This window comes from Stigmatopora argus, chromosome 3 (assembly GCF_051989625.1).
Source record: "Stigmatopora argus isolate UIUO_Sarg chromosome 3, RoL_Sarg_1.0, whole genome shotgun sequence".
NCBI classification, from domain to species: Eukaryota; Metazoa; Chordata; class Actinopteri; order Syngnathiformes; family Syngnathidae; genus Stigmatopora; species Stigmatopora argus.
In genome coordinates this window covers 19,200,207-19,224,578 of record NC_135389.1, presented here as the reverse complement: position 1 = coordinate 19,224,578, position 24,372 = coordinate 19,200,207, and the positions used below count along the sequence as shown (strand labels likewise).

Genomic DNA, 24,372 nt, shown 5'->3' with positions numbered 1-24,372 from the left:
CTGTTTTTTGAGCCAACTGATGTTGATTAGGATGAGAAAATATCTGGTTTTAATGATCAAAAAATAAAAACAATAACATTTTCGACCAATTTCCCATTTTGGAGGTTTTCACTTTTGTTCCCTAGAATTTACTTACACTAGTAAGAGTGAAAATTAAAAGTCAACACACTTGCACAAATGCCAAGTTATTCCCATTTTGAAAAATCGCCTCAAGATAATTTACAGAATTAAAAAATAATTTCAAAAAAGTTCAACTCAGGTCAAACGGCAGTCAACATTAAAAATGTCCCAAACAAAAAATAAACTTCACCACTAAACTTTTTCTATCAGACTTTTTCTCCTCCTTTTAAGTCAGAAAATGTCATGCTAACACAACCGCTATTTTAAAACGCTTTTAATTCCCTCCACCAAATGCTGCCTGCCCTCACTTTTCTGTGTGGGCAAAATCTAAATTTTCTTCCAACAAAGTGGTTTCCCTCACCCTTCCAAGACTCTGTATCTACAGTAACACCACCAATGTTCCCTCTAAGCTGCGCGCGTGCGCAATTGCGCACTACTCTCGTCTTCTCTGCACACAGCAAATCATATGGAGCGCACAAAATAAAATCCCAATTTTTATATATATATATTTTTTTAGGTGTGAGGCCGACGCGCGAACCACTCATCCGCCGGGCCGCCCATTCATAGATATTAATCATTACATTTTATTATTACTAAATCATTTATGTGTAGTAGACATACACCTGCTTATGGCAGGTGTGATACTGGTGTGTGCCCATAGCGAGCAATGATGATGTTCAGGGAGGTTGTCTTTCTGCCCAGACAAACAAAAAATTAGAGGGAACATTGAACACCACCCACAACAGCGGATCTGTGGTTACCTTTGCACTCTGTAAAAAACTGTTTTTAAAAAATGCTCTTGTACGAGGCCTAACATGACCTGACCTCACATTCGTACATTGCTTGTGTTTGTCTTCTAGAAGTTTCCCGGCTACAGGGAAGAAAAGAAGCGATGCGAGTATCTCCATCAGAAACTGTCACATATCAAAGGTCTGATTTTGGACTTTGACCGGGCGCAAGAAGTCTCCTAGTAAAAACTGCTCTGAAAACGGACCAAAAATACTGGCAGTAGACCCAAAGACTGACCTGACCGACTTGGGTTCTACTGCAGTTGCTGACACACATGACTCACTTTACGCCTCGGTGTGTTAATGGAATCAAGGAGCCAAGATGGTGCCCGGACGGACCACCGACTTGTGATCAAAATGTTGCCCTTTAACGCCATGCTTTCCGTGCTGTAAAGGCTGCAAATTGTCCTGCTGTAAACTGGGCAGATGTGCAAGTGGAAGCCAAAACTTATTTGTTGTTTTCCTGAATTTGATAATTTATAGTTCCTGTCGAAAAAGTCGTCGGTTCTTTTCTTTCTCTTGCCGCGGGGCGTTGAGTGTAAGAAAGTATTACAATTGATGGTACAATCAGTCTTAGAGGGAAACAAATGAGTGCTACTAGTACGCGTGTACGTGTCAAGGAGAGGAATCTCGTTACTTGCCCTTTGCCGACTTTCAGTCACTTTGTTTAATTAGGGACGTTTGAGATTGATTTGTTTGAATTCCTCAACGCAAAGGCCAAATTTTTGCAGCGCTGAGACTCTGGAAAAGTGTATCTTAGATGAATAAACTGCAGTGGTGCCTTGTGATACAAGTAACACGGCTAACTAGCGAATAGCTTTTTTTTTTAATTCCGAGTGTAACCTTGACATTCAAGCGCTTATGATTCACTCGACTCAACTCGCATCACAATGACAGCATTTTTGGCAAACAGAGCACAATTCTTCCCAAAAAAAAGTAAGGTTTAATGGCACTGACGGTCAATCTTTGCTGCACATGAAAGTAGGAAAACAAATTTTTCAAACAACTACACAGATTTAACCTGACGTATATTACATTTGAATCCAATTTTGTTCAAAATCTTTTCCCAATGCTCATCCACTTTCCATATTTGTAGACAATTAAAAATAACGCAACCCATAAATGACAAATAATTTGAATGAAAAAGAGAGCCCCGCTGGTACTTCCCTGAAAAATGTTTACAAATATTACCCGCTTTTACCCCCAAAAAAGTAGTTCCACACAACGGACATGTTCGCCCAGCAGCCAAAAATGGCGACTGAGCTGAAAATATGTGATTACCGATCTTGTGACCAAATTCCGTACTCTAAACATCGCCATATTGTCTGCCGATAATTGATATCCAACTGTGGCCTACAGAAGGCAAACTTGCATTTCTTTTTAAAGTTATTATTCATTATTTTTATACTTGTTCTTTTATTATTATAGAATTGTAAAGAATAAAAAGGGAATTACACTGGTTATGACCCCAAAGAAGACCCCATTTTTTTCCCCTTTTAACTACCTTGCCATTGTCAATGGCAGAGTAAATTAGTGCCCTGTTAACCTTTAACCTGCTAGCTTAATGCTAAAGCTAACACATAACTGGCAATGCATATACTGTATAACCTTTTAATCAAATGGTTCAGCCTCACTTTTAGACATTCAATATAATAAATCTTCACATCTTAGTCTTATTGTATATTCTTTATCCTCTACGAGGAGCTGCCGTGTATTGTTTTGCCATCTAATAATGTACCCTGGTGGCAGCACAATGACCGTTTAACTAATTCATTCATTCATCATATTTTTTTTATCCTATTGAACTGCATTGTTGCTCTTCTTGAGGTTAGGAACAAAATTAACTGGCGTTCAAGGCACCACTGTTTTATTGTTTTGCAGGTATGACGTAAGGAATATCATTATGTGAATTTCTGCTCAGAGTAAACAAAATCTGTCTTTAGTCTGATATCACCCACGTTCACATCATGTCGCCTACCATGAATTGCCTTTCACTTTTGTACATCAGTGGCACGTCAATTTTCGCTTACCTCCCGCTTTCAACTGATTTGTTTACCTGCACAGTTACTCAGTGATGCAGCTCAGGCTGCGTACTACAAAGGTTATCTATTTGAGTAAACACAGGCATTTGATTGTCATTTCTGTATTCACGGGAAGTGTCGTCTTTATGTGGCTGGCAGACATGAGTTGAATGTGACGTCTTATAACGCTAAAATTGGAACAGTGGTAGAGAAGGGGTGTCAAACTCAGTTTGGTTCGCCAATTCATGCCAATTTGATCTCATGTGGGCCGCACCTGTTTGTTTTTGGCCATAAAACTTCTCATAACTTAGTGGCTGCCATTCATCGTGACCGGACGTTTGGTCGCCCGGGTGAATATAATTTTGAGAGCTGGTTTCAACAGTAGATATTTAGATATTAAACTCTCTCGTTCATGAATATAATTTTGAGAGCTGGTTTCAACAGTAAACTCTCTGTCATGTTGTCAAACGTCCGGCGACCAAACGTCCGGGCGACCAAACGTCCGGGCGACCAAACGTCCGGGCGACCAAACGTCCGGCGACCAAACGTCCGAGTACCGCCATTCATGGGCCTAGATGGTGTAATGACAGGTCAATTCCTGTAAATTTTGAGGGAATTTCCAAGCTACTTCCAGAGTGTATTGGTCACACTCTGCTGATTTTAGGCCATTTTTAGGTAAAATAGGACTGTGGATAAGAAATTGAGCATAGTGCAATACAGCAGCGGTACCCAAACTTTTTCTCAACGGGGATCGGTAAAGCTCTTTCTATTTTCTCACCGCGGACAGGCTAATGGGGAGGGCGACAACTTAAGACAAAATTGTGTGGGGGTGGGGTCGGTGCACGAACGACACCCACAATGGCAAAAAACGACTTCCAAGCATAATAGCAATTATTTATTATTATTTTAAAAAAATCGTTTCAAGTGGGAGGGCGAGATTGAAAACGTTAATATTTTTGACTCTGACGGACCGGGACTAAGTAGCTTGCGGACCGGTGGTTGGGGACCTATGCAATACAGTCTTCCCTCGATTATCATGACTTCACTTATCGCGAATTCACTTCTTTGCGATTTTTTCTGCCATCAATTTTTATTTTAAGGTCATAAAAATGTGAAAATCCACGCTGAAACTTGTAAGCAGAAGTCACTCTTGCTACTAGGAATCAGCACTGAAGAAAAATAATATATATATATATATTTTTTTTAAGTTCATAATTTGCCTTTTTTCTGCTATTAATTTTTTTATTTTTTTAAAGTTCATAAAAATGTGAAAAATCCACGCTGAAACTCGTAAGCGAAAGCCACTCTTGCTACTACGACTCAGAACTGAAGAAGAAAAAAAGTAGTTATAATAAGGATGACCCTACTTCACGATTTTTGGATCGTTGCGGCCATGTTAATCTTCTACATTAACCGCAATATTTGAGGGATTACTGTAGTGCGCGCACTTAATCACAGAACTCACAAAATTCTAGTTTTACAGCGCCCATGTTGAGAAAAAGTTTTTAAAAAATTATTCTGTATGTGCAGTATGAATGAGCTATAAAGTCAGGCAGAACAAGGAAGTTTGACACCCCTGGTGGAAAAGATGGTGGTCCAAAGCGCAGTAGGGTTAGTTGGAAATAAGAAACAAGCTGACCTTGAAGGGGGGCACCTTGACAGTTTGGAATCAGATCGTTGTTCTTTCTAGACTTCGGTGTCAAAATTACATCTGTTGTAATGATTGCTTGGGAGAGAAAGGAAAAGAGAAAGTAAGCACATGCAAGTCAGCTTTCAAGAATTCTATTCTCATGTGATTGAATTGAAAAGAAGTTTCAAGGTTACCGCCAAACTGGATTGTTAAAGACATATTTTCCATATCAGGGCCGTTTTAAGTCTCCAGTTGTCTTCTGTTTAAGTCATGACTGAATGTTCTCAACTACAAATATTTTACAAGTCATCTTATCGTGTCGAAAACGCTCATTATAAATGTACGTGACCTTAATGTCAACTGCTCATGAATATTTTACACACAATATTTAGGTTTGAAGTCACAGAAGTGGTAGGAAAATTTGGAAATTACACATTTTATATTTTACAACCACCTGTTTTTAAAAAAAAAAGTGTGCATAGACGCTTCATATCACAATTTTGGAACCTTTGACTCATAAATCTTCCTGAATATATGTTTAATAAATTGGCAAATATCCTCTATAATTCCACTTTAAATACGCTCACCTGTGCTGGAATGAAAATAAATATGATTCAGTTATAATCATGAACACAGTATTGTCAACACAAAGACAATTTATTCATATTTCACACCCCAAAAATGTCATTCCAACCAAAATGATAACTACACATTTCATCAGATAATTACAAACATCAAATCATCTGTGTCCAAAAAAAAACGAGTTAAACACTCGAGGAATGCCAATCAAGTAGAGTCAATTAAAGTGCAAAATCATCCGTAATCATACGAGATTAAGACTGTAAAATTGGTTGAGGGACCTTATGAAGGAATATTTTTTTTTAATTTACTTTAAGTAGCACAATACAGAAGGTGCCTTCACATGACAAGGAAATTGCAAAAGTTGGTTTGCTCAAAATGTCTGTAGTTTCACACTGTTGCCATTTCAAATGTGCTGTTGTCAAATGCAATAAGAGCACTTGGGTTAGCAAGAAAAGCATTCCAGAGTTTCATTTTTTTTTCTCAAAGAGCCAGAAAATGGGTTTAATTGCACCAAAATAACAGTTTCCTGCATACTGGTTCCAACTTAGTTGATACTGGAACAACATTGACACACCGAAATGTGAAAAGAAAATATTTTGTCTACCAAACCCAGCAAATGATCTACCCCAGGAGAACAAATGTTTATTATTTATTACTGACTTTGGTTGTTTTTTTGCGCTAATTCCTCTCGGAGTAGTCATTTGTTTTCTTTCTACAATAAAACCTGCAATGATGTTGAAAGGGAAATGAAATATATTTTTGCAATTTTGATGGAGTACGCCAACGTCAGGGTCGTGAGAAAAAGCTTTCAGGCATACAAATGTATTGTTGTCTCGTTAAAAATTGAAAATAAAGCTATTTTCAATGGAGCGTGTGCAGACTGTTACATATAGGGCGGCTTGTACAAAAAATAATTTACTACTAGGCATTTAAATGTTTTAAGTTTGTCAATGTTGTATTGTTTTCCTTTACATGACCTAAATTACAGTGCAGTTACATATTAATAACCATGTTTGACAGTCTTTTATAAGGAATTTAGGTGTTTTGGTGATAGAATTTGAATGCCTACTGCCTGTTGCTTAGTGAATGCTCACATTTGGCTCACTATTTTAGCATTAAAAGGTACCAAGCTGTGAAAAGGTAGTCTTCAAAACATGATATAAATTCAATTTTCCAGATTATTAATTTATCAATTTTCTAAAACCTTGTGGTCCTCTTTCTGAAAAAAGCAAAATAAAATTTAAAAAAGGAAAGGAGTCTTAGTTTCACAGGTATTGTCCAATATTTTACAAAAATCAAGTTTAAAGGCGAATGCATGAAAAAATCATGATCGGCGAAAATTAATATGCAAAATTAATAATAATGGCTTTCCACAATTAGGTAAAAATTGAGAATCCTTGCAAGCTAACTTTCTATTCCATCAGTCTTGGTGCAAAGTAGATAAATGTACAAAAATGAAATGGAAGTTTTGTTCACTCAAGTGCAAACTTGTATAAATCACTATTGCACTTTTTTTAAAATTGACGACAGAGTAATTCTACGCTATTTAGCTTGTTTGCCGCCATAGACATCCATTTTATTTTGACTGGGAGGCCTAGCGGTGATTGGATTCGATCGTCAATCAAAATGCATTAATGACCCTGAAACACGATCACCTGTTTTCCGGAAAACAGGTCATGGTTTCATCCTCAATTTAGGCTGTACGAGCGTTATAATCCCGATCAATGAGGATAGCAGACCACAAAATGCCACCACCCCGGCATTAGACTGATAAATCCCCAATTTGTCCAACGGGATGGACAAATCGCAAATATTTTTGATGGTATCTATGACAACAGCGGGATGGGATTTGAAGATATGCAAGAGCAGAAAAAGAAAGGCATCCAAATGAGGGATGATGACTTCCGCCACTTCGGGATGGTCGTCGAGATGCGCGTTCATTTTCCGCATGAAGTGCTCATCCCGAGTCCTCTGCGCCATCAACCGGGAGATGACGTAAACGTCTCGGATCAGGCCAGCCACGAGCGAGAGGAGGTAGCATCGCGAGGCGCCGACGCTCCAGCGCTCCTTATCGAGATTCGGGAGAAGGCCGACGGTCCCGGCCCAAAGCGCGTTGTCGCAAATAAAGTAGAGCGCACGGTTGACGTTGGCGGCGGTAAGGCAAAGGCAAAGTGCTCGGTCAGGGAGTCGCACGCTTCGCTTGGCAGCCTCGATGGCATTTAGCGCGTTCCCCAGCCTGAACACTGACAGAAAAAGCAGGAAAAAAAAGCGGAATGAAAATGTGCACTGCGGATAACATCCATCTAATAGCATCCAATATAATAACCGTCTTTTCAAATTGAAGGGCACCTGGCCCATAATGACCCAAAGTCAGACGTTAGAGATGGGATGTCAAACTCACTTTGGTTCTCGGGCTACATTCATGCCAAATTTCCGGGGGACTTTCCACGACAACGCACTCTTAACCGAACAAACATATTTAAATTAACTTGGATTAATATATACAGACACACTCAAACATACGTTTAATGTAACGTTACACAAAACTGAATTCTAATTTTGTTTTAATCTTTTTTTACCTTCGTTCTGGCCGGGTTAGTTGTTTGCCACGCCTCCACCCTCACGTTCGCTATCGATGGGCTGTTTGCTGTTGTATTCCCTTCCAAATATTCCGAAAATGATGCACACAGATGTACTCACAATAGGATTACACACGACCACTTTGCCAACGAGAAGTAGTCTTGAATTAGCGATCACTCCGCCAACGGGAGCTAACAGGCTAGGGCGAAAACAGGAAATGCAATAGCCTACCCACGTATTGATTGTGGGTAATGAAGTTTTATTCTGAGAAAGGGTGCCATTGGCTATCTATGGGTGTTGTGTGCACGAGTATACTTCATTACCCAGAAAGCTCTCTTTTTGCCCGCGCATGCGCGTTGTGCGTTTCCTGGTCGATGCGTAGGAGGAAACACGTCTGAATAAATCGTTCAGTGCTCGTAGATATCTGTTATACACGAAAGAGATGCGGCAAAAAAAGACAGTGCGCTACAATGATAAACAGCCTCTCATGTCATGGCCACCTGGCTTGGTCGCATCTCAAAATTTTGATCGTATCACGGGCGAATTATTCGATCGAAATTTTCATCGTACCACGAGCATGTCGTAGGTAGAGCTGATCGTAGGTCGAGGTACCACTGTACTTATAGGTCACTTGGCCCGGCGGTTTGAGTGTTTAGCACATCTGCCCTGGGTTCAAATCCAGGTCGGTCCACCTGTGTGGAGTTTGCATGTTCTCCCAGGGCCTGCGTGGGTTTTCTCCAGGTACTCTGGTTTCCTCCCACATTCCAAAAACATGCATGTTAGGCTGATTGGACCCTTTAAATTGCTCCTAGCTAGGAGTAATTGGTTGTGTTTTTCTCCATGAGCCCTGCGATCTTGCCCGAAGTCAGCTGGGATAGGCTCCAGCACCCCCGCGACCCAAGTGAGGATAAAGCGGTTCCAAAAAAATGAATGAATGAATCCATATATTGTATTTATTCGAGGGTAACACGCAAAATGTTGTACCAAAAAAACTGAAGCGTTAATACACGAATCCCGGTGAAACACAGTGAAAAAGTCCGTCAGGCAGAACAACCCCGTGGGCCATTTCCAGCCCCCGGACCGCACGTTTGAAGAAGTTGTTGAGCCTCAAGGCTGCCGTGACTAGGTCACTCTAGATAGAAAAATTAAGTGCTTTAGGAAGTGAGTTTGGCCAATTTGACTGCGACCTCATATTGCAAAGGAGGGGAGAGATTTTTATTTGCACAGCCTGTATCATCATGAAAGGCTCATATCAAGTCTGCTGCTGAATTTTAAATTGTTCCGGAGCCTTGAAGTCGAAAAAAGTTGGGGAAAGCAAAACTCACTCTCACACAGTCTTAAAAGTGTCCTGCTGTTCACCACAACGCATTCATTCTGGTGGAGTTGAAAGACACCTTAGCGAGTCACGAGTCCGACATAGCTTTTACTTTTTTTTACCTTTCTTCCCTTTATTCAATTATAATAGAAAGGGTTTTCCTCAGAAGTGGTGAGCATCTAATGAGATTAAAGATTCTAACACACTACTTCCTGAAGGTGTGTAAAATTAACACAGAAACGCGGTACAAGTTCGATGGCTTTCATCTTTTTGTTCATTCCTTTTCTAAAGCAGAATTTAGAATCGGATAGCAAAAAAAAAGAATAAAATACAATGAAAAGGGTTAAATTGATAAGAATATGGTAATGGCGATTTTGTGTCGTGAATATTACGATAATCCCGTGTGGTGGCTCTGGGTTCGAGAGAAGCCTAACGGCCCACTAGGCTTATAAAGACTGGATGATAGATTCATATTTTTACCCACCTCTAACTAACTTATTCACTACCATAGATTTTGATATGACATCAGTCAACGTTAAAATTTGTAAATAAATTGAGAATGAGGTAGGATTGTTAGGGTCACTTAATATGCAAAATTTAAGTTATTTTGACTGTCGGCGTCCCACTCGACCAACCTCAAGATGGATCGTAATTAATGTTAATGACTGCCAATTTCCTCCTCATACCCTGAAATAATAATGCCACATTTTATATTTTCATATGTTAATAACCAAGGGACAAAACAAAACCTTCAAGTAAAAAATAAAAATAAAAAAATGTTGCCTACTCCGTTATTTAATACATTATTGATTTAAAAGACAGGCGTCTACAGGAAAAGGTCAACTACAAGCTGCAAATATCCGGCTGAAACATTATGAAAAATGCATTTTAAAACTTTAAATTGATCGTACTTACACTTTCGTCCAGAACTCATGTTTGCCTCCAATCTACTGAGTTTGACAATAAGGTCCTTTTGCTGTGCGTTGTTTCGAAGGCCGTACACAGCTAGGGCACATGCATATTGGGTTGTTCTAAAACAAGAAAAAAATACAATAAAATTCAAATGTATTTTTATGTTAGTTACCAAGAAGAAGAAAAACACTCAAGTTGAGTGATCATGTATCCCTTTTATCCACATATTATTTTTATGTAAACACTTGAGTTTTCACTTAACTTATTCGCTGCCATTGACGACGCTAGACGTCCAATCCATTTTGACTGAAACGGGCGAATAAAACAAACTTCTTTTTTTTTTATCCCTATGGGGCACTTATTTAACTCATTGACTGCTTTAGACAGCTAATTCAGTTTGAATGGTAGTTATTTTGGACTTAATAGCACAGAAACACGAGCATTTAAAGCTAATTCTCCCAGCTGAAATTAATTAGATGTCTGTCGACATTAGCTGCATGCAAGGAGATAAATACTACAGTGAAAAAATGGACTTTTAACGTGTTTACTGTTTATTCCTGTCAAATTCAATAATTTAGTTTTTATTTACATTGCTAAAAATACAAGGATGATTGATAATGTCCCAAAAATAATATTTGGTAATGTGTATTTTTTTTAAATGACCAAAAAGTCATTTGCCCAATAAATAGTTGAAACACGTACATGTCAAAATAAATAAATAAAAACAGTATTTAATAAGTCCAAAATAGTAGTCACTTTGTCATGAAGGCAGTTGACGGTTTATGTGCCAAACTTTGAATGGTTGTTCACTGTCGAAGAGTTCAATTTAACAGCGCGTGGAGTCGTTTACGTCTAAAAATTAAATTAAATCGTAACATTGGCGACAATTTGTCACGTACTTTGAATTAAAAACGTACCTGAAAATACGGTCTCTTCCTTGACTCTGGTTGATAACATTTTGAAAGATCTCCATTACTTGACTAGTACAAGTTGTTCCACTCTGGTCTTCCTGGATTTTACACAATTCACAGCAAATATGTTCGCTATAAATTACCTGAGGAATTACGGATAGTTTGAAGTTTTAGGTTATAAACAAATAGCAATTAAAGTTCGAATTGTGGAAAAGTTTGAAGCACGTTTCTTTCCTGACTAGTGATTTGGCAAACAGGTGTGTGTGCGTGTGTGTTTTTTTTTCCAACCCGGAAGTGTTCACCAGCCAGACGGAAGTGGAGACAGGGTCACGACCCAACGCGTCACTGTTACCGTGGTAACCACAAACGAATACAATGACCAAAAAAGTATACATATAATCAAACTTTTGGCCAAAAGTAAACTTAAAACCGGACGCATACTTTTGTTTCTGAATACGTCAGGATTCTGTTTTTCAAGGAACCGTTGTCAAACCTACTTGCAACACTTTTACTGTGATTAAATAACACAATCTTTGGATCGTTCATTTCCTATTATGGTTGAATATGTAGCAGAAAATCTTAAAAATGACAGCTTTTTTTCCACATTGCCCAAATTTCCTCCAATTTTGCAATAGCTCATCTCATTTTCTGAACCGCTTTATCCTCACTAGGGTCGCGGGGGGTGCTGGAGCCCAGAAGCGAGGGACATCCTGAATTGGTGACCAGCTAATCGCAGAGCACAAGGAGACAAACAACCCTGTACGCTCACACTCAGACCTAGGGGCACTTTTGAGCAGTGGTGTCAGGCTCGGGTTGGTTCGCGGGCTGCGTTAACGTCAACTCGATTTCATGTGGGCCAGACCATTTTAGATATAATATTCAGATTTTTTTTTACAAATGGATTAAAAGCCCTGAATATTCAGTTTTTTATAGATCTGAAACAATGTTTATTTTAGCTTTTTTATATATATTTTTAGATTTTACAAAATGATTTTTGAACTAAAAACAGAAAAATGGATTAAAAATTACAATTATTGATTTAAAAGGGGGAAAATCAGGAAATTCAATACACATCTATACTCTTCATTTTAATTTGATCCTAAAACAGAAAGTCGGCACTCATGATTTACTTTCGCGGGCCACACAAAATGATGCAGCGGGCCAGATTTGGCCCCCGGGCCGCCACTTTGACACCTGTGCTTTAGAGTGTTCAACCAGCTAGCCTCGCATGTTTTTGGAATGTGGACGGAAACCGGAGTACCCAGGGAAAACCCACGCAACTCCGGAGAGAACATGCAAACACAGTGGACCCACCTGGATTTGAACCCAAGTCCTCCACTGCGAGGCCGACGCACTACCACTCATCCGCCGGGTGCCCAATTTAGTAGTTTTAGTAGTAGTTCATAGTTTATTGTGACAGAGTCATTTTAATTACACCACTGATCTTCGCCCAGCATTGATGAAAAAGCGATTTGAAAAAAAACCCAACCTGAATCCAAAAGAACACCCATGAAAGCTCCAAGGATTCATTTACACCTCAGAAGCTCACGTTGCTCACAGCCTTTGTCAAAGGTCGCCGGATATTAAATCAATATATGCCTCACTGTTTGACCCCCCCAAAGCACAAAATTCATTTGAGGCTGTCCCAGCTCACGCTTCTGCGCCTCGTTAGTTTTCTCATCCAGAAATATTTTGGCCACGTAGTAATGCGGACACGGAAGCACTTCAAATGGAACATTTATTCTTTCTAAGGACTCAAATGACATCAAATGACATAGAAATTGAAAGTGAAATCTATTCACACAGAATAACAGACTTCAAAATGAGTATGATTAATTACATCTTCCACTTATATAATCATCTCAAAGATAAAAGTTAGCATGAAAAATGGGCTGATTTCATCTAATTAATTTTCCAGAAATGGCTCATGCTTATAAAAAAATCATCCACGATGCCAAATTGATTCGTGTTGCCTTTGAGGTTTTTTTTTGCAAATTTGTAATTGAAAGATCGTAAACGTGATGGAAAGCTGTGCTGCTGCCATTATAAATGACAAGTACAAATCGGAGATGAAAAATCCAATACTTATTTAAATGTGGAATTGTCAATATTCAAAGTGAAAATTTCACATTTTAACATTTTTTTATAAGACACAGTAGTTGTGGTGGTTTGATTTCTAGAGCATCAACTTTTGCTGACGTAAAGTCTGTTTTTTTGCATAAAATTAGGAGATTTAAGCAATATTTGGAGAAAAGTCATAAAATGATATGATTAAAAACATGACACTATACTTATTTTTGCATCACTCGAAACGGAAGTTGTTCAGGGTCTGCAGACATCAATGTTTGGTGACATTAGGTCAGTGTGAAAAATTACATTTTGGAATCATTTTGGAGGTTTATGTGATTCCTGCTGATAAAGCTTTGATGAGAACGACTATTGTTTTAAATGAAAATATTTTCCGATGGTGGTGTCCCTTGAGATTTTTTCAATGCAAAAAGTGTGCCACAGCTCAAAAAAGGTTGGGAAACAATGCACTAGTTAGATCAGGGGTCGGAACCTTTTTGACGAAGAGAGCATAAACAATTCATATTTTCAAACATTATTCCTTGAGAGCCATCCTCAGAATTTAAAAGTAAAAATACATGAAAATTTGTGCATTTATTAATAATTTCACCACTTTGAAAGTAAAAAAAGTCTCTGAATTATTTTAAGAATATTTTTTCACTGTTGCTAATCAACGAGTATCAATGAGAGTAAGCATGCAGAAGAGTATAATGAAGAAAAAATATGATTTAAAAGGCGCTAGAGATAGTGTCGGCACCAGTGTGACGCTCTCATTGTTTTGTTCGGGCTTAGGTGGTCTCTCACCAGGGCTTCCCATATTTTACCACACAGGTTAGCAGAGAGCCATATACACCCATCAAAAGAGCCACATACGGCTCCCGAGCCATAGGTTCCCTACCCCTGAGTTAGATGAAGCTGTAGTAATAGTTGTGGTTAGGAATTTTCTTTTATACCTCAACTACTGGGAACTGAAAGGGAATTTCATACAATGATCAACTAATATTAATCCATATTGGATTGGATTGGATTGGATAACTTTATTCATCCCGTATTTGGGAAATTTCGTTGTCACAGTAGCAAGAGGGTGAGGATGCAGAAATAGGAAAGGCATTTTAGACATAAATAGATAGGTAATAAGTAAGTTAATAAATAAATACATGAATAAATATATAAATAAATAAGCGTGTTGCTGAAGTACATATATAGATATATATACATACATATACACATACGTGTACATACACCTATACATATACATACACACACATATCAGCACATATATACATACATACACATAGATGTATATGCATGCATACGGTAGGTCTTAACACTCAGCCATTTGTTTTGTTAAAGAGCCTGACAGCTGATGGGAGGAAGGATCCGCGGAAGCGCCCCTTCCTGCAATGAGGGTGCCGCAGTCTATTGCTAAAAGAGCTTCGGGGGGCCTCCACAGACTCATGCAAAGGGTGAGTCTGTGGAGTCCCTCCGAAGCTGTAGTCTTTTATTTGCGCATTATAGTGAGGAAATACGGTAAATCTATTTCAATGTAAGGTAATTCTAACGAGCGAGCACTCATTTAGTTTCTCTGCTGCGCTTTGAATACTGCTGAAATGTTTTTTTAAACAGTTCCTAGATTAAAAGTCAAGCTTCACTATGAACAAACTGTCACATCCGATGCAGAGTAATTTGGTGTGCGTCTATAACGGAAGCAGCTTGGCCAACCTTATTAAATCACCTATTTTCCAAGTTAATTAAGCATAGTGAACATTGAAATCCCCACAATACTGATTTCCTCAGCTCAATAAAAACAAACAGAGCTCAATTTGCATTCCCTTTCTTTCTTTACGTTTGAATCGTTTTAAAGCAATGCAAATCATGTTTGTGGGGGAAAAAAGGCTTGATAATGGAATTCCATGTACCACTTCAAAGTAAGTGCACACATTTAATTTTCTGCTTTTGTGGTTTTAAAAAAATGACTGCCCATGCATGGAATATGGAAAGTCAAGTTCAAATGGATTGTTTCCGAATCCGTTGGATTATTTGATGAGGTCGTTGCATTAATTTGCATACGATCTTGACCTTGAAGAGGATTTATTATAATGCTAATCATTCCCCTCCATACAGAGTTGAGAGATGTTAAAAAGTATTACATAAAGTGTGACAGATTCATGTAAATTGATTTGAAGCTAGATTTCGCCAAGTGTTATATTTTTAGCCTAGTAGTCTGCCAATTACTCATCTAAATTCCAAGTAAGTTAGCATTTGATGGACAATGTCACATGAGCATTTCATAGAGCAGTTAATTGTTTTAAATTGTTTTTAAAATTATCAAATTGATAGATTTATTATTAATACACTTTAATCAAACAGGGAGACATCTTTAACATACACCGGCAACAACTTGCAAGGAAAATCACTCCCGATTCGTCTTCATCCAGGATGATTCTGAAGAAACGGCATCCTCCTCTGCCCATTTACTCGCGCCATACTCAAAACATTTAATGTAATCTGATTCAAACAATTGCATAAGCTAACCGAATAACACCATTAAGGTCAAAAAACAACTGCCACAACAATCTCATATTAGATCGAAACCAAAAACACCTGCGTAAGATTTTTTCACAAGTAACCATACAATGTGACCCGAGCGGATCGGGAACCAAAACAACTGCGTAAGAATTTGCACGACAAGGAAAGATAATTTCTTTATAAGGTAAACAGAGCGACCGTATTTTTAAACAATAATGCGATTATCGCCATCTGCCGGAATCCAAGTCAAAGCAATTCAAGAGTCCCTTGTAGATCTTCATTGCCAATCAGATCAACAGCCTCGGCCTGGAACATGGTGTCCTGTTCAGTCAATAGTCCTGAAAACAATTAACTGGCCTCGAAAGCAGCTGTGGGGGAAAGTGTCCTCGTGCTTACTTGGTCTCAACATAAAGCACAAATTAATTTATAGCTTCTTAATGAACATGTAGTAACATCCCAAAATAAACCCAACACAAATGATCAAAGTGAAAAACAATGGAAAGAAAATGCAATTAAATTTAAACAAATGAATCAACTTTAGAGCCTTCGGGGGACTTATTTTTCCCCTCCAATTTCCCATCCTTGACAACAGCTCAATTTAAACTAATTTATTATCTTGACTTATTTTTTCCAATGTTTTATGATTGTTGTTCAATATAGAGTACTTTAAAATGTATTATGTAGACTATGTTGAACCAAATGTGTATTCATGCATAAATTCAAACATAAATCCTGTAATAAAATGGTTAAAAATAGGAAGAAAAAAATTGTGTTTAAAAATATATATCTTCTAGAGCAATAAACAATCAAGTTGGTTTGGTTTCCCGAATTTTCTTATAATAGTGTATCTCATCTTTTTCTGTTTTCCTAAAGCCAAGTTTTTTAATTTATTTTTATTTTTTTACAATAAACACAATCTAAGTTCATCCGAAGTAGATCATACATTTCCTGGAAATCAACAAAAAGTATTCAAAGCGATATTTCTCGACAAGTTCATCTTAAAAATACACCCACGCTGTAGAATACTTGACTTGTTATATTATTTAAGCCACATTCAATAGTTCAAATGGCACTGCTACAAATGCCATAATAAAAAAAACATGTATAAGCTCTTAACAAAGAGGCCTAAATGCTTTATTAAAAGCTTGCAATGCACATTACGAGCTTTTTCTTTTCAATCCTAGCCATAAACAAATCCACAAAATCAAGTCCTATGCATCTTCGATGTTTTATGCCAATATACATAATGTTTCCTTCACATGTTTTATTCATTCAGAAATGTTACCAACATCATTACCAAGCAATAAAAACATTCAGAAAAGGGATGGCGAGATGACAGGAAATAAAAAGGCTCAATCGAAAATTCATTTCAGTCTGTAATTGTCAAGCAGTCGGGCAGCTATTAATAACAAATATGATAAACACTGGATATTGTGGATATTGCAGCAGTGGATATTGGACTCATTCACTGCTATTGACAGATAGACATCTATTTGCAATGAGATGGCCAGCACTGAGTCTTAAAGTTTGGATGTCTATTGCCGTCAATGGCAGCCAATGGGTTAAACTGATTCTAAAAATGGAACAGAAGATTCTTCAAAATGGAGTTGTGTCTTCTTTTGTTTTGTAAATGTGTTTGCTTGGAGATAACATGGTGTTTTATGCAGGGAAGGCACTCGGAGTGCTGCGTTCTGTAAATATAAACATGAGAAAAGCCTGTCATTTACTGACAACCACCTTTTTTTACCATCCATTTGCAGCATGATACATGCACTCTATTTTTCTGACTACATTTTGTCCTGCTGCGAAAAACATGGTGAGATGGAATATTTCATGTGAGTTGGAATTTTATGTGGGGCAGGGGACAATTTTGGCTCATTTAAAAAAAAAAAAAAAAACATCTACAACTTGATTTCCACAAGTCAGGTCAGGCCGCTAAAAGGTTTTTTTTTTTTTACATTTTTGAATAATTTCATGCATTCATTGTTGACAATGACATATGTCCAAATAGCTACTTACCTACCCACCTATCTATCTACCAATCTACCTACCTACCTACCCTCTTACCTACCAAGCTAGTACCAACCTACCTAAGCCCCCTTACCATCCTGCCACCCACCCACTCACCTATCTACCTACCCACCTACCAACCTACCTACCAACTTAGTACCTACCTGCCCACCTACCTACCAACTTAGTACTTACCTGCCCACCTACCAACTTAGTACCTACCTGCCCACCTACCTACCTTGTACCAACCTACCTAAGCCCAATTACCACCCTAACACCCACCCACCTACCTAACCCACCCACCTACCCACCCACCTACCCACCCACCTACCTACCGACCTACCTATCTACCTTCTTACCTACCAACCTAGTACCTACCTGCCCACCTACCTACCTACCAACTTAGTACCTACGTGTCCACCTACCTACCTACCAACTTAGTACCTACCTGTCCGCCTACCTGCATAGTACCAACCTACCTAAACCCCCTTACCACCCTGCCACCCACTCACCTAACTACCAACCTACCAACCTAGTACCTACCTGCCCACCTACCTACCTTGTACCAACCTACCTAAGCCCCCTTACCGCCCTAACACCCACCCACCCACCTACCTACCTACCTACCTACCTACCTACTCACCTTCCCACCTACCTACCTACCTACCTACTTACCTACCTACTTACCTACCCACCTACCTACTTACCTACTTACCTACCTACATACTTACCTACCTACTTAGTACCAACCTACCAACTTAGTACCTACCTACCTAGTACCAACCTACCTAAACCCCCTTACCACTCACCCACTCACCTACCTACCTACCAACTTAGTACCTACCTGCCCACCTACCTACCAATTTAGTACCTACCTGCCCACCTACCTACCAACTTAGTACCTACCTGCCCACCTACCTACCAATTTAGTACCTACCTGCCCACCTACCTACCAACTTAGTACCTACCTGCCCACCTACCTACCTTGTACCAACCTACCTAAGCCCCCTTACCACCCTAACACCCACCCACCTACATACCTACCTACCTACTCACCTTCCCACCCACCTACCTACCTACTTACCTACCTACCTTCCTACTTATCTACCCACCTACCTACCGACCTACCTACCTACCTACTCATCTACCCACCTCCCTACCTACCTATCTAACTACACACATCTGTCTGTCTCTTTATCACTCTCCCTAGAGTACATAAACAGTGGTGTGTAGACTTTTCCAATACATTGCAGTAAACAATTAGGCATCAAAATCCAATCGTTTATTTCATTCTGTGGCCAATCTGGGGGGGAAATTCTCCACTTCTCTTAAACTCGCTCTCACGATGGTGTGCTCTCGATGATGCCACCCAGTGTTTAGCAGATGGCTGAACAATCAGAATACGTACATGATATGATAGCACAGCTCAGAATGATCAATCGCAACAAGAAGTTTCACCTCTGACTGGAAGCACAATCGACGGGAAATATTTTCCGCCCGCCCGCACACAAGCGGCGCCACAGGCAAAAGGCATGTAAGATCGGGTTTAAAGCAGTGGCGCACGTGTGTAGGAAGCTGTTTTCCGGTATAATCTAAGGGTTGAAACCTCAAAGCCAAATTTCCGAAGTGCCAAGCTGGGAGGTTGCACAGGACTGGAGAGACCCTGGTGTCAACTCTGAGCGTAGGCGTTTTTGCAGCCCAGCTTTACTAAGTGCTGGATGTTGGTCCAAAAAAACAAGCCGTGTTCATTATGCTTGAATTTTCTATAGATTTGCCACAGCGTCAAGCAAAAAGCGTGAACTGCATGCATTATTGCTCTTGTAGCCTAGACGTCTTTCAAAGACTGTCAAATGTCAATAAATGCTGTTTCTGGAGGTTGAAAAAACAACAACAACTGAACAAATAAACCGTGAAGCGGACTGACTTGTGAGCTATTTGAAATGTCAAAAACTATTTTTCAAAATGCAGGTCTGTTTTGATGCCTGGCTTTCTGGCTCTTCCTTAAGTGGATTTCCATCAAAACACGTTTCAAATCATCAGCACTATAGCGGATTAAATCTCATTAAACTTTTCATTCATTTCCCTTTACAAATATCAAGGTGAAAAATGACAATTTTAATGACCACGTCTTTCACTTTTGATTAGCAGTACGCCTTTGACGCAAAAAATCCCAAAGAAAAATGTTAGCTGAAACATCTTGTCCTGAATTTGGTTAGAAATGGTTGCGGTAAAAAAATTCTACTCATGCTGGGAATTGAAAGTAATTGAGTATTGAAAATAATGCAGATTTGTGGCTTCCTCTCAATTGGTGGGATAGCCTTTTGGTAATGTGCAATTTAAAAGTGGGGAAAATAAAGTTGCTGAACTTTATAAGCAATCACAACAGCATTAGTGAACCTCATTTTGTATTCGGCTTTGGTATTGTGCTAAGGGGAAATCAACATTTTTCATATTCAGGGGTTAGACAAGCAGAAAAAAAATACATCTTGCAGAGTTTCAAACTAACACACGTACTAGAATTCTTCTGCAAAAAAAGAAAATGAATCAATGTAATCAGATGTGTATTATGATGATTATAATGGGATTATAATATGATTATAATGATAGAGTCACTTACAGTAGTACCAAAAGCTATTTTCACATTATTATTAATAAACATTAAACCTATAATTGCTAGCCTGATTCTTTTCATTGCTTACCATATTTATTAATAATATCTAGGCTTATTTCTGAGTCTTGTCACATATTCCATATGCCAGTGCTCTTTAGTCAGCAACCATGACAAGATAAATAATTAGTTTCCCAAACAAGTGCCGTTCAAGTATTTCAGAAATGCTTGTACTGTATAATTGTAAAAAAAGAAGAAAACAAGTGGATCTTCAACTTTAATAACAAATTAATGTAATTCTCCAATTTTGCTAATTACGGTGTTTTTTTTGGAGCTGCTTAAAAATATACAGCACGTGCTGGCAGTAATCATTTTTCAGAGACGCATATGTTTAAATCAATGATGAAGATGATGTTTAACTCATTGCAATGCGTTTAGGAATATGGCAAGTATTTATGGTTATTAAAGCACCTGCGGTGTAAAATATATTTGTCGTGAATGATTGCTAAACTGCTCTCCGCAAGGCGCTTTTATAAAAACACGAAGTTGCCTCACTTAATTGTAGCTCATTATATCACTTCAAATTATACCTCATGTTAAGATATATTTCTGATTTATGGCACATTGTAGTGTACTGCCACTGGTTATTTTATGTAAAATATAGAATATTAAAGCTGTAACAATTAATCATTTAATTCAATTAGTAAAAAGCTTCGAAATTAATTTCAATCAGAGTGGCTAAATGATGGGTTGTTTTGAAAGTTCGGTATTAAGTTATATTGATTTGGAAAGACTGCGATTGGTTGGGCTGGGATATACTCCAGCACCCCTCGCGACCCTTGTTAGGATAATATACTACCGGAATGAATGAGTTGGAAAGATACACTGCCCTCTGGTGGCAACAGCGAATACTATGGCTAGAATCAGACTTGTACTGTGAGCATCATGAATGAGCACAGCAGGTTTCCGGGATGAAATTATAATAAAATAATCATAAAAAGAAATGATTATCTAACTCACATCGATTCTACAAGTTGCTTACTTGTTAGGAAAAAGAAGTGTGCGTTTATGTCGATGTTTCGAGCTGTTTCGTCGAGTCATCACTCTGGTAAGCTAGGTCTGTTATAGATTGAAGCCTCAATGCTTAATTGCGCTCTAATACGTATGTTATTTTACTAAACTATGTACTTGTTCGAGGCTTCGTAGAACCCAATTAGAGTTTTAGAAGTGTTGTATATTCTTTTAGAGGTATTAGTATCGCTATTGTGTAAATATCTTGCTAATTAGTGATTTGCACGAGGCTAGCGCTAGACACTAGTAGTTATAAATGCTACGCTAGCAGATACAATTCATATACTACTATGCTATTAGTATAGGTACCTGGTAAATGCTAAGTATGTAAATATGTCACTAGTTAAGTTAATGTGCTTATTTTTTAAATACCGTATGATACATTTTATTTGTATAAAGCACTGATAATAAGCGTCAGTGAGAATAAGCAGTATAAAAATAGAAATGTTTCATGTGTTTCATAAATTTTATTAATACAGAATGTGAAACGTGAATTTTTGATAAATGTTATGTTTGGTTGTTCTAGGTGGTTGACTCACTGTATGGGTTGAAGAAGAACTCAGGTATTTTATTTTGTACTGGCATTTACTGCTCTTTTGAAAGTGCCATTTTGAAGGCAATGGTAAAACAAAAGTTATTGCAAGGAAAAAAAATATTCAGCAAAACGTCAAATGTTTGTTATCTGATTACTCGAATAATTAAAATGACTAATCAATAGAATCATGATTACTTAAATCCCCCAAATCTGCCGCCCTAAAAAGTAGTGCCACTTTAAAAAGAAAACACCCCCATTCACACACACTGACAATTTTGACACCCACGTTGCCATTACACATAATTTATTCACCTACTACATAATTTTAATATTATGATGATTATTTGTGTCAAACATCTGATGTCTTTATTAACGGAGACAAATTTAGCATCTGGCTTTATGTTTACAAATGAGTACAGCCATTGGTGTTTCGTGATCATTGCGTGAAATTTACTTACATTTTTTTGTGTGGGTGTACATGCTAGCCCCGAGCACCTTTGCAACTGTGGATTAAGCGGTTTAAATAATGGATTGGCGGGTCAAGCTGAATTGCAATAAGGCTTATATTTGTGGGAGAGGCTTAGCAAACAATATCTGTCAGACACACTATGTACACAAAGGCAAAGGGCGCAACAAACAACACGCTTTTCCCCAGGATTGGACTAATAATTACTATGATTGCGTCAAGGATTCTATAATAGCCTTGGAGCCATGGAATCCTCACTAGCTACTATGAAACCTTATCAAGCCTAACCAATATTTGTCTGTTACCACAACATTAACAGTTAATCAGATAACTATGGTCAAAACAAAACGGTATGATCGCTTGTTTACCAACATTTTAAATGTCTCCACAAAACAAATGGCTGAGTGTTAAGACCTACCGTATGCATGCATGTACATCTGTGTATGTATGTATATATGTGCTTATATATATGTATGTGTATGTATATGTATATATGTGTGTGTATGTATATATATATATATGTATATATATATATATATATATATATATATATATATATATATATATATATATATATATATATATATATGTATTTTCAGCAACACGCTTATTTATTTATATATTTATTCATGTATTTATTAATTCACTTACTTATTACCAATTATATATGTCTAGGGTGTCTTTTTCTGTGTCTGCATTCTCACCCTCTTGCTACTGGGATGAATAAAGTTATCCAATCCAATCCCTGCAACGTATCACAGCTGAGTATATGTCCCATGCCAAACTAAATTAAGAAAAAAAAGTGGGACTTATAGTCCGGAAAATATATTACAAAAGCGGTTGATCCTGGTGAACCTGAAGAGGAAAAGCATTGTTGAAACTCCAATGATGGATCTTCTCCCTCTTTTCAAACCTACAAAGTGTACGTCGCCTCATTTTTAACTGTGATAAGAAAGCGCCTGGTAGAAAGCTAAATCCTCATTCTTAAGCATTTTCAGCATCAAGTCATATTTCCTCCTGAGGAAAAAAAAACGACGGCGACAAGAAAGCTGAAGAAATTGAATTTCGCAAGGTCGCAACAAGGTGTTGAAAAGTATGAAGCCTGAATGTTTTTGCCTTTAGGGAGTTCAAAAGAATTGGTGACAGACAGTGAAGGAATACAAAAAAAACGTATCACTTCAGGGCAAAATGACAAAATAAGAAATTTTCAAGTACCCTACCGTGTATTCTCTTCTGCAGTGCCATTTGAGCACCGTGGTGTCAACACTGCATTTATGAATGATTTCTAAAGAAGCGTGGTGACAAAAAAGCCTCGACGCACGTTGAATCCCAACTACTACAACAATCCCCCTTGAAAGACCAGAACATCCCCGCAGATTATTCACCTCTTCACTATATACCAGCACTATCCTCTTTTTATCTCGAGTCCCAACGTGTCACCATAGCTATAGTGGTCATAAAATCACGTATGTTTTCACAATATACCGCGATTTTCAGAAAAAATGCTTTATTAAAGTTCAGTTTTCCATTAACATGTCAGTTGTGGATAAGAGAATGTTCTAGGATTATGGTTTTAATTGCATTCTTTTCTATTCCACTCTTATAGGGTGTGCGGGGATATAAATTGGATCGTGGACTTCTGAGCTTCCTGAACGTGTGCAGCATGTTGATGTTGCATGATGATTGGATTCATCAGAGGTAGCTTATTTTAGCTTTTCATCTCCCTGTTGACAACTGCTTTAACACATTTTCAACTTTTGAGACTTAGCGAGCATTGTGTCCTGTGACAATATAAGCATTATTATTACCCAAGACTGTTGAAAAGGTTGTTGACAATTTTAATTTTTTTGGACAGCCCTACAACTCTGGAACATGATGAGTCGGAGGGCTCAGAAGGAATTAACATTAGTGTTGTTATTATGTTGTATTCTCAAACTGCCATCTCTAAGCACACTTGCTCCAGGCTGTGTGCCAACTTATTTTGGCCGCGGGCCAAGTCGAATTTATTCGGATGTTTGGAATGTCTGCCAACTAGGCTGCCAAAATCAATCGAGTAATGAATTGTCAGCTTTTCTGGTCGTCGATAAATCATTTATGGACATTATAATTTCTGCAAATCCTCTTTCTGAGCTTCTTGATAGCAAAAAAATGTCTGATATTTTTCAAATTTATTTCACTTAGTTAACAAAAATATGAGAGAAATTGTAAAAATCAACAATTTCAAGGC

At 38.1% G+C, this 24,372-nt stretch overlaps 2 protein-coding genes and 1 long non-coding RNA gene across 3 annotated transcripts in view; 2 read left to right on the top strand and 1 right to left on the bottom strand.

The window, feature by feature from the left end:
• LOC144070905 (RNA polymerase II elongation factor ELL) overlaps positions 1-4,020 on the top strand; it is a 36,937-nt gene extending 32,917 nt beyond the window's left edge. The window contains exon 12 of the mRNA XM_077595416.1: positions 981-4,020. Coding sequence (XP_077451542.1) covers positions 981-1,091 — 111 coding nt within the window. The 3' untranslated portion in view covers positions 1,092-4,020. The remainder of the gene's footprint in view (positions 1-980) is intronic.
• Positions 4,021-5,197: 1,177 nt separating this feature from the next.
• pex11a (peroxisomal biogenesis factor 11 alpha) lies at positions 5,198-11,157 on the bottom strand. Its single transcript, XM_077595420.1, has 3 exons — positions 10,866-11,157; positions 9,952-10,067; positions 5,198-7,384 (listed from the first exon to the last, which is right to left on the bottom strand). The coding sequence occupies exons 1-3, from the start codon at positions 10,919-10,921 to the stop codon at positions 6,816-6,818; spliced, it is 741 nt and encodes a 246-aa protein (XP_077451546.1). The 5' UTR covers positions 10,922-11,157; the 3' UTR covers positions 5,198-6,815.
• Positions 11,158-21,007: 9,850 nt separating this feature from the next.
• LOC144071007 (uncharacterized) lies at positions 21,008-23,844 on the top strand. Its single transcript, XR_013299523.1, has 3 exons — positions 21,008-21,181; positions 21,671-21,707; positions 23,752-23,844. It is a non-coding gene; the product is annotated as an uncharacterized LOC144071007 (long non-coding RNA).
• The last annotated feature ends 528 nt before the right edge of the window (positions 23,845-24,372 follow it).

Coding starts and splice junctions, on each gene's coding strand:
- pex11a (XM_077595420.1), bottom strand. CDS start 10,921: ATGGAGATCTTTCAAAATGTTATCAACCAGAGTCAAGGAAGAGACCGT. Junction 10,068..10,865: donor GGAAGAGACCGTATTTTCAG/GTACGTTTTTAA, acceptor TTCTTGTTTTAG/AACAACCCAATATGCATGTG. Junction 7,385..9,951: donor CATGAGTTCTGGACGAAAGT/GTAAGTACGATC, acceptor TTTTTCTGTCAG/TGTTCAGGCTGGGGAACGCG.